At 42.6% G+C, this 13,584-nt stretch overlaps 1 protein-coding gene across 4 annotated transcripts; it reads right to left on the minus strand.

Moving 5' to 3' along the window:
- Positions 1-93: 93 nt before the first annotated feature.
- Positions 94-13,189, minus strand: LOC6737105. 4 transcript variants are annotated; one of them, XM_016170072.3, is made up of 5 exons: positions 12,994-13,189; positions 12,206-12,349; positions 1,547-1,667; positions 1,057-1,479; positions 94-995 (listed from the first exon to the last, which is right to left on the minus strand). In XM_016170072.3, exons 3-5 carry the CDS (start codon positions 1,567-1,569, stop codon positions 476-478), a joined length of 966 nt encoding a protein of 321 aa, XP_016030732.1. In that variant the 5' UTR covers positions 1,570-1,667; positions 12,206-12,349; positions 12,994-13,189; the 3' UTR covers positions 94-475. The 4 variants fall into 4 exon arrangements, with proteins under 4 accessions (XP_016030732.1, XP_016030730.1, XP_016030733.1 ...); XM_016170070.3 differs by having other exon boundaries at positions 12,206-12,352; positions 12,884-13,189; XM_016170073.3 differs by having other exon boundaries at positions 12,206-12,352; positions 12,878-13,189.
- Positions 13,190-13,584: the final 395 nt, after the last annotated feature.

Consider the following 13,584-nt stretch of genomic DNA (forward strand, 5'->3'; position numbering starts at 1 on the left):
TGGAATATTTTATTACACTCAAAAAAAAGGGAATCAAGTAATCGAAACTAAAGAATAGAAAGCACTGTTTGAAAATAAAACAAATTCGCCGCGTTGTCTCTAGTAGGTATTATTTGCTTGTTTATTTCTCGTGTGTTACAATTGCAGTTACAATTTTAGCATAAAACTCTCCTGTTGATTAGCCAAATCAAACCTAATAAACCTTCTCAAATATGGCAGATTACAATACTCCGTTGCATCCTCGCGTTCGCGTCTCCCGTCAGTTTCACTCTTAAAACATACAAACCAGCAAGCAACTTGCAGCAGGTACGTTGAGGGGCCTTGTTAATAACCGTTTAGAACTAGTAGATAGTCTTACAATTAGTTAAGATATAAGTGGTTTATATGTGGCTATTCATATTTCTTCTCCGCCCAAAGGATCCCCTTTCATCAAACCGCATATGTATGTACATACATATGTACATATGCATAACAATCAGTATCGCTGGCTCTCGCGATCCGAGTATTTGCCACTCAGCTTGCTAACCGAATAGCGATCCGAGTAGGCATCATACTTGTCCGCCTTGTAGTTGATCTCCTGCGGCGTGTATCCGATATTCTTCTGCCAGTGCCGCGTCCAGTAGAGATCCTCGTTGCGCACCTGCGACGGCGTCTTCGCATCCCGGAACACGTACACACAGTAGATCATGCAGCCGATCAGCGTGAGGAAGCCGAAGACCAGGAACACAATTCCCAGTATCCACACGTACAGTGGCTCATAGAACTGCACCACAATGACGAATCCCAGCGTCACCAGGATCAGGCCCAAGTTGAGCAACAGCATCAGGCAGCACACGCCCTTGACATTGGGGCAAAATGGATTTGGGGCGGACATCGTCTCCACCTTGGCGCCTCGCCGAGTCGTCGAGCGCGCACTGCGTCCGGTCTTGGCCGTACTGGCCACCGAGTAAACACTCCGTGGAGCTCCTCGCGACACTGGACGCTGACTGTAGCGACTGCAATGGATGATAGATAGTTTAGATATGTATAATATGCTATGTAGTTGTAACAACGCACCTGATCTCGGAGGGCGCCTTGTAGGCGGCACTGGTCACATAGATGTCGCTGCCGGCGTCACCAGCCTGGTCGTAGCTCAGGGCGGACGGAGCACGCGGTGGCTGGCGCGTGGGCGGCGGTCCGCTGAGGGAGCGAGGTCCTCCGTTGTCCGGCGAACTGGAGAGGCCCATCTGACTGTGGCTGTAGCTGCTCTGCAGGTGCTGGTGGTGTCCATTCGAGGATGAGGAGCGCTTCTTGCGCGAACCATTGTACTGCGGCGAGATGCGCTCGTGGGTCAGCGTGTACTCCGAGTAGGTGCGCTCCGAGGGCGCCCGGTGGGAGTGGGTCTCATCGCCGTCGGTGGAGTAGCCACGGTTCGAGTGGACGTAGGGCGGATCCGGAGTAAGGCGACCGTGCGTGGCCACATAATGGCTGCCCTTCAACCTGTAATTGGATCGCAAATGTTATCGCCGCTATATTAGCCGCTAAGTGGCCCATCCGCGCTACTCACTTCTTCACTTGTCTCTCGTGCATCCTGTATCTTTTGCTCCGCCTGTATCTGTATCTTTTGCTGGCTCTTCTCTGCGGCTGATTGACTGCTAATGGACCCGTCTAGCAATTCCTCGAGGTGCCTGCAATGGGTAAGTAAAGCAAAACAAACACACGATGAGCTCGACTTCATGGCAATTAGGTTTTGGCTTCACTTTATCGACTAGCTTAGAACTTTTAATTAGAGCGATGAAAGTTTCATTCGACTGCAGACTGCAGACAGCAGCCATATTCAATAAAATAACTGGTTTGTTTGAATTTCACAAGCGTAATGTAAAGTTTCATGGCTCTGTGTTCTCTGCTCGTTGTACAAGTTGAATAGTTAATATTTATTAAAATTACACAAAAACTCCAGAGCATCATCTGGATCATTAAAAATTTCAAGCAACTCCAGAGGAAATGTTTTTCAATGGAAAATAATGCGAGATAATGTTTATATTAAACATTCTACCTTATCTAAGTGCAGCAGTTAATTGAAACCCGCGACAAAGGATCATAAACTCAGAGGTATTTCGATAAGCTGGCAGTCGTCCATGGAGGATTCTCTGCATCCATTAATTCCATTTTGCAATCAAAACAGACCTTAAACTTCCCTTACGCCTTGCATAACTTATATCAATTTATGGTTCCCGAGCGGAGGACACACCCAGCTTAATGATTGGGAATGGCAGTTCGTTGCACTTTTCCGTTAAATTCGCCCCCATATCCCATACCCATGCCAACCATCCTGGCCACCAGGAACACCGCAGGCACTCAGCCAAGTTGGAGAAATTCGTTCGCTCGTTCGTTCGTTCTTTCAAGTTCATGGCAGAGAAATTGAAGTTGCCTGTCCTTCGCATTCGCCATTCGCTGGCAATTTGTCACTTGGTCACGTAGTGCTCGGTTCTGGGTGCGTCACTCCAATCCCATCCAACCCGATCGCACCGAGGTGACAGTTGATGAAAGGGAGCGCCAGCGGGTTAAGGGCAAACTGGTTCCATCGGCCGCAAACTGTCCGATGTTCCCATGCATTTGTTTACGCACCCCAGTTGCTCATAAATCAGCATTTTTATCACACTCGTATATGTCAATCAACAGGTAAGATAGTTTAGATATATATGATACCTGATTTTCCTCTGTGCATCATTAACCCCTTGCCAACTATGAGTTCTACTTATGACACTCGAATATGTCAATCAAAAGTAGCCATATAATGGAAAAACAAGAGTTCGTCTCACTTTTAGATGTTTTGCCAAGAATTTTAACGAACCTGTTTGAGATTTGTGCCCATATCATGCAGCCTCTTATTATTAGCATAATGCTTTGAAGAAAAATCAGCTGCACAACTCAACTGTCCGTAATCAGATATATATATTTATTTTTAACGAATCTGGCTGTTTATAATTTGCGGGCTTCCTTTTTTCGCAGCATATCATTAACGCCTGGCAGCTGATAAAATTGAGTTATTGCCTCGATTAGGCCAATTAAAGGGTGTCGTTATCGCGGCAAGTTGTTCCAGCTAGGATGGGCTGCCTGCTCCTCCTGCTCCGCTCGCCAATCCTCCACAGAAATGGCGGCCAGCCTTCTTATTATTTCAGCTGAAGCCAATCGCCGAGTGCATTTACATTTGTGCCCTGCCCGGCGGTCAATCGCGATACAATTGTCAGTTGGGATCTGGATCTGTGGACTCGTGTGGGGGTCTCTTTGCGGTTCAGTTCGGTCCAGACCCTCTACACCCATAGCCAACTTTCAAGTTCAATGCGGTGATTTCTGTGCCTGGGGACACAAACATACATTTATGGTGTGGGCGGGTACGTCGTCAAATGAAAAATCGAATTGGGTGTGCGGTTCGGGGAGTTTGGGAGACAAGGAACCTTAGGAGAAAACAAAAAAAAAAAATTAAGAGAAGAAAACTGAAAGGGCGAGCGACCCTTTCATCTGTGTGGTCCCCGTGGCTCTGGCTTGGATTCGAACCGCTCCATTTGGCCTCTTTGGCTGCGAGTATGTATGTATTCCACTGATTTCTGACCACTTCTATCACTTGGCGGCCATCAAAGACGACGGACTTGCAACTCCCATGCGTCGGATTTCCACTCCGCACATTGATTTGTTTATGCGGTTTTTGGGGTTTGTTTTGTTAGGCCTGACTTATATTAAAGCCTTTTCCTTTTGCGGGGCCAAGCAAATGGAATGCGAATGCCATTAAAATGTATTTGTTCCCGCATTTACCATTTACCTTGGCGCACAGAGAGGCCTTAACATTTAACGCCACATAAACAGCCTTAATAAACCGTGAAAGCCTCGAGAACTCACTCGAGAGCATCGTTAGTTTCATATATATATATAAAATATATATGCTTCTTACTTATAAGGGGGCAACCATATGTCACACTTAAAAAAACTATATTAAAGTATCATGCTGTATAAATTTTGCGCTGAAATACATATTTAGTAACATATAGTTTCTGAAACATATAACCTTCTGAAGTTAAGTTTCCTACAACAGAATATCATATTGAATATCATATTAAACTTTATCCATTTTTTTCTCTCTGTGTACTATATGCTCTTGCCCCATCACTCGTAAAGCATTTTAGATGGACCGGGTTACAAGAAATTTGCATTTTGTCGTTCGACCGACCGTTGAAGCGGTGGCGCCTCCACCATTGTCTTCGATGGATTTCACCACTTTCGCTGCTTCCGCTGGTGCAGGGGCAACAATGGGTTAAGAGCGGAAGTCATTGCTCGTCGCTGAAAACGAGAAGTTAATTCGCGGCAATTTGTGTAACACCAACGCCCAGGTGAGAAACCAGGCGAGGCGCCATCGCCAAAGTGAATGACCACAAAAATGCACTCCACTGCAAGAGTTGTGGTCAAGTGTCGTAAAGGTTGAACGACTTGAACTTGCTGGTGGAGCAGAAAACTTGTGGTCAGCATGCAAATTTCATGGCCAGAGAGGCATATTTTTCTTGTTTTTTTCATCTGGGGGCGCGGTTTAGAAAGTTTTGCTCCCCCTCCATGCCATGGATGTGGCCGAAAAAAAAACTGGGCCATGGCATTCACTAGAACTGCAGGCCAGGCCAGTTGCCATCGAACAAATCTGTAACAGTCAACCCGCATTGGTTCGCCTTTCACAAAAAACAAAAAATTCCCGGTGATGTTCGGCCGAAGGATGTGGAGTTGGCAGGGGATATCCACTTTACCTGGCCAAAAGTTGCAATAAATATCCCCCAGAATTCGCTAGAATAAATAATAACACACTTTACCATGTCATTCTGCGAAATTTGAGTCTGTTATATGCATTTTACAATTACCATTACCATTCGCTGCAGTATCTTTTAATATCCATAAATCAGCAAATGTTATGGGTTAAGCCATTTTTTTTGTTTGTTTAATAAAACGTTTTGGAATTTGTGAATGTTTAACCTGATGTATCTGGGAATCTGGGCTTTAAGTAAATAACAAAATTTAAAGCCTTCTGCACAATAGCAAACCAAATAGTTTGGTGTTCTCCAAGCCTTAAACCCCATTTCATAAGTCGTTAAGCGAGCACATAAGTATAAGTATACCGCTGGGAATTTATGAATATTCGAGTCTCGAATCAAAAACACTCAAATGCATTCGAATAGAATAGCCTCGCTTAATTGCGCACGACTATTAACTTTGGCTGCATGTTTTCGATAATCAGCATAAAATTTGATTGCATTATTGGGAGTCAGACACATAATGCTCATTTGCTGCGCTCTTCAAACTGGCCACATCCAACTATATATAACCAAGTAGGTATATAATGCGTAGTCTAGTCGCCGATCTTAGACACTAAGTAGCCATGTCTGCTGCGCGTTAATCGCTTTTAATTGCTAAATTACGCGCTGCATGGCCGACATTGCGACGAGGGTCTGCAGGCTATATGGGTCTATATATATATATATATATACATGTGTGTATATGGAGTTCCAGATGTGGAGCTCGGATCCATGAGAGATGGAGCTGAAGCTGGAGACACCGGTGCGGCTGTTAACACACCAAAGAAAACGACCTGGGGATGTGGGACTGGCCAACACTAATGCGTGTAATTAGCCGCAAAGAGCAGGGGAGGGGCAGGGGTGAAAAAAGCGGCAAGACCACTTAACTGATTTATTAAAACGTTTTTCCATTAAATTTTTAACCCTGCCGGCTATTAAAGACACAAACGAACGTAGAAAAGAGGCCGCCGCGGATTCCGAAAAGGGCGCGCAGACTTGAAAAATGAGCAGCGTTTAAAATTATTCAGTTGTACAATGGGCAGGATCCTTTATTTATGTACATTTTACAAAAATATTATACAATGCCATATATTATTCATAAAGCAAGATGGGCAAGTTCTGTTGAACTTGGAAACTAACAGGGCTAAAACTTTCAACGCATAAAATGTAATTTCACTGTGGCCCTTTCAAAGCGACCCATGGTAATCCAACAAGTTGGCCAAAAAGAATTCAAATGGGCGGTCAGTTGGCAAAACATTTTGACAACGACAAAAGGCAAAAGCCGTGCGAAATGGCCGAAAAAACCAACCAGACACCCCCTGCTCAAAAACTTTCTAGCCATCAAATGCTCGCTCACGTCGTCAGGCTTTTTGGCCAAAAAGGCAAAGGCAAAGGCAAATTAATTATGGCCAAGTGCGGGCACTGGGCGATGAAAGTGCGATAAAGATGCCATATTTCTTTTATTAATTTTTAAGCCATTTATTGCTGCGTGTTTCTAATGTTGCGGCGCGTCGAGTAAGCCATTAAAATCAATGGCCGATATGAGGCGGAAAAAGAATTGCACAGAAACGGACTCGAAAAGAAGTTTACAATTGGCGTTGCAAACAATATTAAATCCCAACAATCGGGTGGAGAAAGTTGACTTAACGGCCTTAGCTAGGCCACTTCCTCCTCCCAAAAAAAAAAGAAGAAAAAAACCGCGCCCACCTCCATCCTCTTTCAATTTTTTCCCTTTGATTCTTTCATTTTTTATTTTTTGCAAGCTCACTTGAGGCAACAGCAAAAATTGTTTACAACATTCGGTTGTTTTGCTTTTTTTTATATTTTAAGGCCAAAATGAAGCTGTTGTTTGTTGGCCAAGAAACGATGAAGTGGTCATGTGAGGTGTCTAAAAAGGTCCCTATTTCGACTGCGTCACGTTTGCCACATCAATTTCAATCAACCCCATCCTCCTTTCCCATTTTTGCCACATATGTATGACTCCACATGCCCCCCATTTTGCACATCAAACGCAACAGTTGTCTTTGGGCTCCAAACTCCACCAAAAACAGAACATTTGGATTCAAGGGCTTAGAACATGAGCAGGCACACTTGAAAGTCCAAAAGGTCCAAGATGATTTGCGGATTTGGCACAAAGTTAAGTTCCATTGTTCTACTTTTTTTACTGGGGGATCAAGCTAATCCGCTGATTGAAAAAAATTACTCATTGATTTGTAGTTCTTTGAAGCTCATTCGAAATGCGGTCAAGATTGTATTGATACTTAGTATTGTCCCTTTAAATTACAGGGTATATATTATTTAAGTACTAAGAGTAACCAGTAGCTAAGTACTTCTATGCCCGCCTTTCATTCCACCAACATATTCCGCATCAATATGTGGTGGAGTTCACACTTGGCCATTCGCACTTCATTAGCCCACTTTTCCAATATGGTCATGTGGGCTAATGGTGTCGTCTTCCGGCATTATTGCACTCCCTAGGTTGCCTTCCCTGCCATATGGAATAAGTAAATTGATTTTCACTTTGGCTTGAGTGCAAACAAGGGTGTCGTTCGATTGGCAACAGCACAATGAATGATCTACTTAGACAGGCGTCTGGATTACTACCAAGATTATTACCAACGCTGTTGTGCCACATTAACCAGGTCCCCGAGCAGAACCGATGCAGATAGAGATCGTCAGGTGTTTTCAGTACTTTAGTATAATTCTAACTGCGTTCTTGAGTCCGCACAGATACGTATCTGTGGCACACGGTCTAAATGGCACCCAAAACAATGCGCATAATAAATATTCTTGCTTTTGGGCTGAGGTGGTGGTGGCTCCAGTGGTTCGCTGGTGGTTTCGGTGGTTTTTTGGTTGGGAGGGGGGTGACTGCCATGGGTAAACCTGTTTGCCTTATTTATGGGCAGTCAGCCAAGCCAGTAGGGAGCCCAAAATGTATCTCTTTGACTGCATGCCACCGCTACACAGCCGCACCGTTATAGCTTTTCTTTCGTTCTGCCAACCCCCCCTCCCGCCGCCTGCCACCGCTTTTCCATTTTCCTTTCCGACGACCGCCTGTGCACATAATTCGGTTTCATTAATACACGTAGTTCAAATAACTGCACAAGTGCCTCTCTCGACTGAACATCAAAGGCAGACAGACCCACTAAACTAAACACTGCGCCACTTTTACGACCTCGTAAACCCCATAGTCGCAGTAATCTATTGATCTACAGACGAACATAAAGATCGAGTTGCAAACAAGTGGTGCAATGCAAATACAGGCGAAACTACCTAAGCCAATTTGGTGTTATTATGCCTTTTTAAACTATAACCATATGGGAGTTGCACCTATTATAATAAAATACGAAACTTTTGGCTCGGTTTTAAAAACTAGTTGTACTTTCTTTTTTCGGACATATCTTTCAAACCAATTAGAAACATATATATATGCATTTTTAATGAACCTACCGTGCTTAATGAGTTGATTCATAAGACTCAGTTCTGATTCATCGAGTTAATTAAAAACACATAATTTAAGTCTGATGTTAACTTGAAAAACAAAATACTTTCAATTAAATAAGAAAGTGATTGTAGTGAGTATCGCCTGTACTTGCGCTTTGCTATCAATCTGTTGCATTAATTTCCATTGCACAACACAGCCAGTTGACAATAATGTTGGTAAGTACACTTGACAGGGCAAATGAAAAAAGCGATGGAAACAAATAAGAGCAGACCTTAAATATCAAATAATAAACCAATGCGGCAGCAATCCACACATGAGCATATGCAAACTCGGGGCTCCAGATCGTGGCTATATATCCACGTCCACCACTCCACCTAGCATCCCGGACCGCCAGTGTCCGCCTTGGCCAGTTTGCATCGCCATCGGTTTCCCACGCTAGGCTGCAGCTGCTCCGATAGTAGCGGATTGGCTTGGATTGGATTGGATCGGAATGGATCGGTGTTGAGAATGCCCAGTTGGTGGCGGATACCAGTATTCTAATGCAGCCGGGACACGGATGGAGATTAATTAATATTGCAACTCGTTAGGCCGTTTTTTTTTTGTTTGTGCACATTCATTGTTTCACAATTATTTCGCGGCATGGCGGAAATTCCAACACCAGTTTTTCTCCATTCAGGAACTCCATTTGGGTTTTCCTCAAAATAAAAAAAAATTAACTTATGTAATTATACCCTAATGTTTGCATGACATCTCCGTGTAATCAACGTATTTTGCGATGACGCGACTCTCGTGATGAAGATGAGCTTAGATCATAGAAGTAGTAAACAAACTAAATATGTTGAACTTAACGAATCTGCGCTAAGTATCAAACACAATCTTGAGACTTCTTTTTCTCCCCCATTGTATATTTGTTTATAGAGTTATTGTATTTTGGCTGGCCGTCAAGGTCTTTTGGCGGCGAAACGCAGACAGCGATTTATGAGATGGGTGTTGCCTTTTATAATTTGGCCAACTAACTTGATGTTGTATATTATTTGCTTTTGCTCGGAATACATGTATAATTTCGTAGCCACGTCGAAGATTTGTGGGGGCGTGTTATGTGGCCCCTGAGAAAATGCTTTAATGTCAAGTGTGGCTCACAGAATCTCGGTTTGGCTGGCATTGTTTAAGCTTAAGGCACTCGAGAAGCCAAAAAACTGTGTGTGCTTTCAACAAGTTTCAGCTTCTTTTGCTTCTTTTGCCATTTTTTGATTGCTTCTCGGTTTTTGGGCACATTTCATCAAATGCTTGCTCACTCAATTAGATGTTGAAACTGAGGACGTTGCCATGGCTTGGAATTCGCCTCCGATTGAATTATGGATTGAGCAGTGAAGAGGTTTTGCATATTGAGCATTGTTTATTGTTTATACACTTCTAATTGTTTCCCAGGCCAAATGAAATGCGATAGGATTTATTTGGGGCTTAAACTAGTGGGAGCATAGAACAAATTAAGGAAGTAGTATATAAATTATGTTTGTTTTAGTTTCTAACACAGTTTTTTCAAGTTATTAAGATGCTCTTAGGCAATTATACATATATTTCTGAATAAATGTTTAGCAACCAATTAAATTTCACCAGTCAATATTCTTTAGAATTATGCATAAGCGTTGTAAACACAATAATAAGAATGCCAGTAATGGCCTTTGAAATCGCTGTTGAGAGTCTAATGAAACCCATAATTTGCTGCTGGCTGATACCCTAAAAAATCGAATCAGCCATCAGAAATCGGAGCCAAAACCGGTTGGCATCATTGATTCAATAAGCATTCAACTTAGCATCGATCTGCGACTCGATCGCTGATTTATATAGCTCGAATGCAACCGCGGAATGCCTGAATGTCTGAATGTTTGAATGTCGGATACTTTTTCGTATAATTTGCACGCAATGAATGTGCAAGCGACACGAGGCATTAATTACATGTGATGATGACATCACCATCACCAAGTCATCTGCCGGTTTGCAGATTTCAATTGCATACAGTCGCCTCAAATGTCAGATGAAAGTTGCAGTTGGTTGGATAATTCGTACCTGCATAATGGTTGGTTTGGTTTTTAGGTTCAGTTTTTAGTTGTCTTTCCGATTCACACGCAAACATCGAAAAATGAGAAAGACTGCGAAAGCTGGGAGTTTATTTATGCATATTTGTGTATAGTAACTTGACTTTATATAACCAACTTGCCAAGAGTGATTAGCTCTGATTGATTTGTGTTTTCTGATGAGTATTTTGCATATACATATACATTTGGGTACCCAAATGTGGGTATACATATACCCTCTTCGGTTAAATTTTACTGTGGCTTGGAGTCAATGAATCGCTAGTTTCTCGCTTAACACGTATACGCACCGTGTGCAGCTGCAAATTGGCCGTTTAAAACCTGTCTGCGCTGAACCGCAACAGCCGCAGCAGCATTACGTAACTTTCCCTGCATCTTGCGAATTACGCTGCTGACCATGAGCAGTGGCTTTTTTTCTTTAGCTAAAAAGCTATCATCGCCAAAACTCTAATTGTTACCGAATTCGGCGCAATCACGAAACTCACAACTTCATGTTGACCCCAAACGAGAAAAACCCCAGCACAATAAGAGACACAGAAAATTATCATTATTATCAAAACATTGTCATCAAACCAAAAGAAAAAAAAAAAAAAAACAGGGGGGTTTAAGCGAAAAACTAGAAACACTTGGCCGCTGGCGTTGGTTTTGAATTTCTAGCTGCAACTTTTATTGGATGGCCAGCGTGCTAAGCATGGCTGGCTTTTAAGCATAAACATGGCCAACGGCGAAGACACGATGAAATAGTGCCGAAGAAAAATCCAACCAACTGAACAAGCAAAACCAAAACCAAAAGCAAGTTCTGTTATGCACAGTGGGTTAGTTACATTGGGGGGTTTTTTCTCTCTTATATCTGAACTATGGTAACTATGGGAGCTGCAGATACACCATATAGATAAGCCAGCAGCCCATTGAAAACGCTTTTCCTAGTCTGCCATATGATAATATTGGTTGGGTAAGGGCTTATGTCAAAGCATTCGCTTGATATGCCTTTTGCCATCACGATTGTCACTTTCGGGCGAAAAGTGAAAGCCATAAATTAAATGCATATAAGCACATTAAATTTCACTCATTGATCCATTTGGTATTGGCATTTGTACTGGTCTCCCTGTCGCCTAAAGGCAATTCCACAGATTGCAGTCTTGCTGCCAAATGACCAAAGAGTGCCTTTTCACTCGAATTGCCAACGGATTTCGGTGCGGAGTATCATTTTTGGTCCGTTGACAAATGACATAAGCACTCCTCCTTCGGCCATCGAGAGGCGAACAAACTGAACGACAAAAGACCGAAAATCGTGCTCATATAAGGCCAGTCCACAGACAACATTTGGCTGACACTTTCAGGGTCAACCGGTGCGTAATCAATGGAATCACCACCCACGCAAAGGCAAAAGCTGAGTTCGGTTCAACGTTTTGCGGAAATTGAAACTGAAGGTGGATGGCAGCCTTAAGATGCTCGAAATGCAATTACACTGCGCCAAAAGCTAATTGTTAACAAATAAATAAATTTAAAAAAAATTGATGTGCCCGAAAAATACTAGAGATGATTTATAAATCAGTTTAAAAACCCAATCGTTTGATCCTAAGTCATTATTATAAGAAACCATTAAATATATCGTAATAGAAATTGAAAACTCTGAAAAGTTTAAATTTAATTGAAAATTCACAGTCTCAATTGAGTTAGCAAATCTTCAAATGATCTAATTTTGTTATGAAACATGTGTCCTTGAATTTCTCTCTCTGTATTCTCGTCTATGCATCCACACAACTTCCCTTCATATACATATATACAGAGATATGGGAATCTATTCCGCGGCATGGTTGTGGGCTACAAAATAAATAAAAACACAAAAACTGGCTTACCTTCTCCCCTCATTGTTATACAGTTGAACTGGCCGTGCTGTTGGTATTGTTTCGCTTATTTATTGTTAACGCTTTTTGCCAGCCAGTGCGACAGGTTGTTAGTTTTTGGCCGCTGTACACATTTCATTACACTTCACTTGGCTGCTGCTGCACCGAAAATCGAGAAAACAAACATTGGCAATGCGATGGTTTGGTTGTGTGGAGAAAAATATTAATGCAAATATGAAGGCGATGACATCGTCGCCGCTCTGCCAATGTGCTTCTGTGTGTGTGTGTGTGTGGGCCAAAAACCTTTACTGGTTCTGGCCAAAATGCCAGCCAACACATTAATACACGGAATGATATAATCGCCTGCGCTGCCATGAATGAATGAATGAAAGGCGTTGCAGCTTCTCGCAAGTTGGCTTGAATCGGTCGTTGTGTGGCGGCCCAAACACAATGGCCAAGAGTTCGGAACTCGTCTAACTTGGCTCAAATCTTCTTGGCCCGGGCACTGCTGTTTTACATTTTTGTTTCGCTTTTTGCGGCGGCACAGCAAATTGCAGCGCCATAATGAAATCGCCCATAATCTTGGCTAAGGCTAATAATAGCAGCAGGTTTTGGAGCTGGCCAACACACAAATACACACACACACAAACACACTCGCGCACACACTTTGGCTTAGACACACACACATACAGATGGCCAGCAAATTTGGTCAGCACTCTGTTTGTTCTTTTCTTTTTCTTTTTTTTTCGCCAGCAGATCGGGCGTATACTTCACGCCGAAAAAATTCAAATGACACTCACGTAATCCGCTAAAAATAGTTGCTTTTGCTGCGCGTTATTTATCTCAGATATTTTTTTTTTATTTTCGTTGGAGTACAACTTTGTTTTGTTTGTTTGGCAGTCGCGGAGATTGCAAAAATTGGACAAAATCGAAGCGAACGCGTCGCGATCTCGGCTCAAACTGATCGCTCGAGAGTTGCGACAACGTTCCAGCACCTGTGAGTGGTCTAAACTGGTCTAAAACGCGACTCGAACCGGTTGCGCTCTTGGCCAACTCAATCCTCACTACCGACTGTTCGGTCTCTTTCCCAGCTATACTCGCGCTCTCTCTTACTCACTCTCTGTGGCTTTGTTGGCCTGGCCGTGCCGGTCTCCACCATCTGCACTTTGCACTTTTGGCGACTGCATTTTGTTGTCAAACTGCAAAAACTGCATTTAATAACCGTTAACCGAAACTTCTGCAACACGTGCACTGCATTCGCACACAGAGAAAAAAAGGTAATAAAAACAAAGACATTATTTAAATAAATAAAGATTCTCTTTAGTTTAGAATTTGTATTTGCATTTGGTTAATAAGCTTAAAAAATATTTAAAATTTTTAGTTGTATTTTA

Source organism: Drosophila simulans, chromosome 3L, assembly GCF_016746395.2.
Source record: "Drosophila simulans strain w501 chromosome 3L, Prin_Dsim_3.1, whole genome shotgun sequence".
In the NCBI taxonomy this organism is placed as follows: domain Eukaryota; kingdom Metazoa; phylum Arthropoda; class Insecta; order Diptera; family Drosophilidae; genus Drosophila; species Drosophila simulans.

Bases quoted from the DNA above. Each gene is read 5' to 3' on its own strand.
- LOC6737105 (XM_016170072.3), bottom strand. From the start codon at position 1,569: ATGCACGAGAGACAAGTGAAGAA. The intron at 1,480-1,546 runs GTGAGTAGCGCG...ATCCAATTACAG, and splicing joins CACGAGAGACAAGTGAAGAA to GTTGAAGGGCAGCCATTATG. The intron at 996-1,056 runs GTGCGTTGTTAC...CATCCATTGCAG, and splicing joins AAGGCGCCCTCCGAGATCAG to TCGCTACAGTCAGCGTCCAG.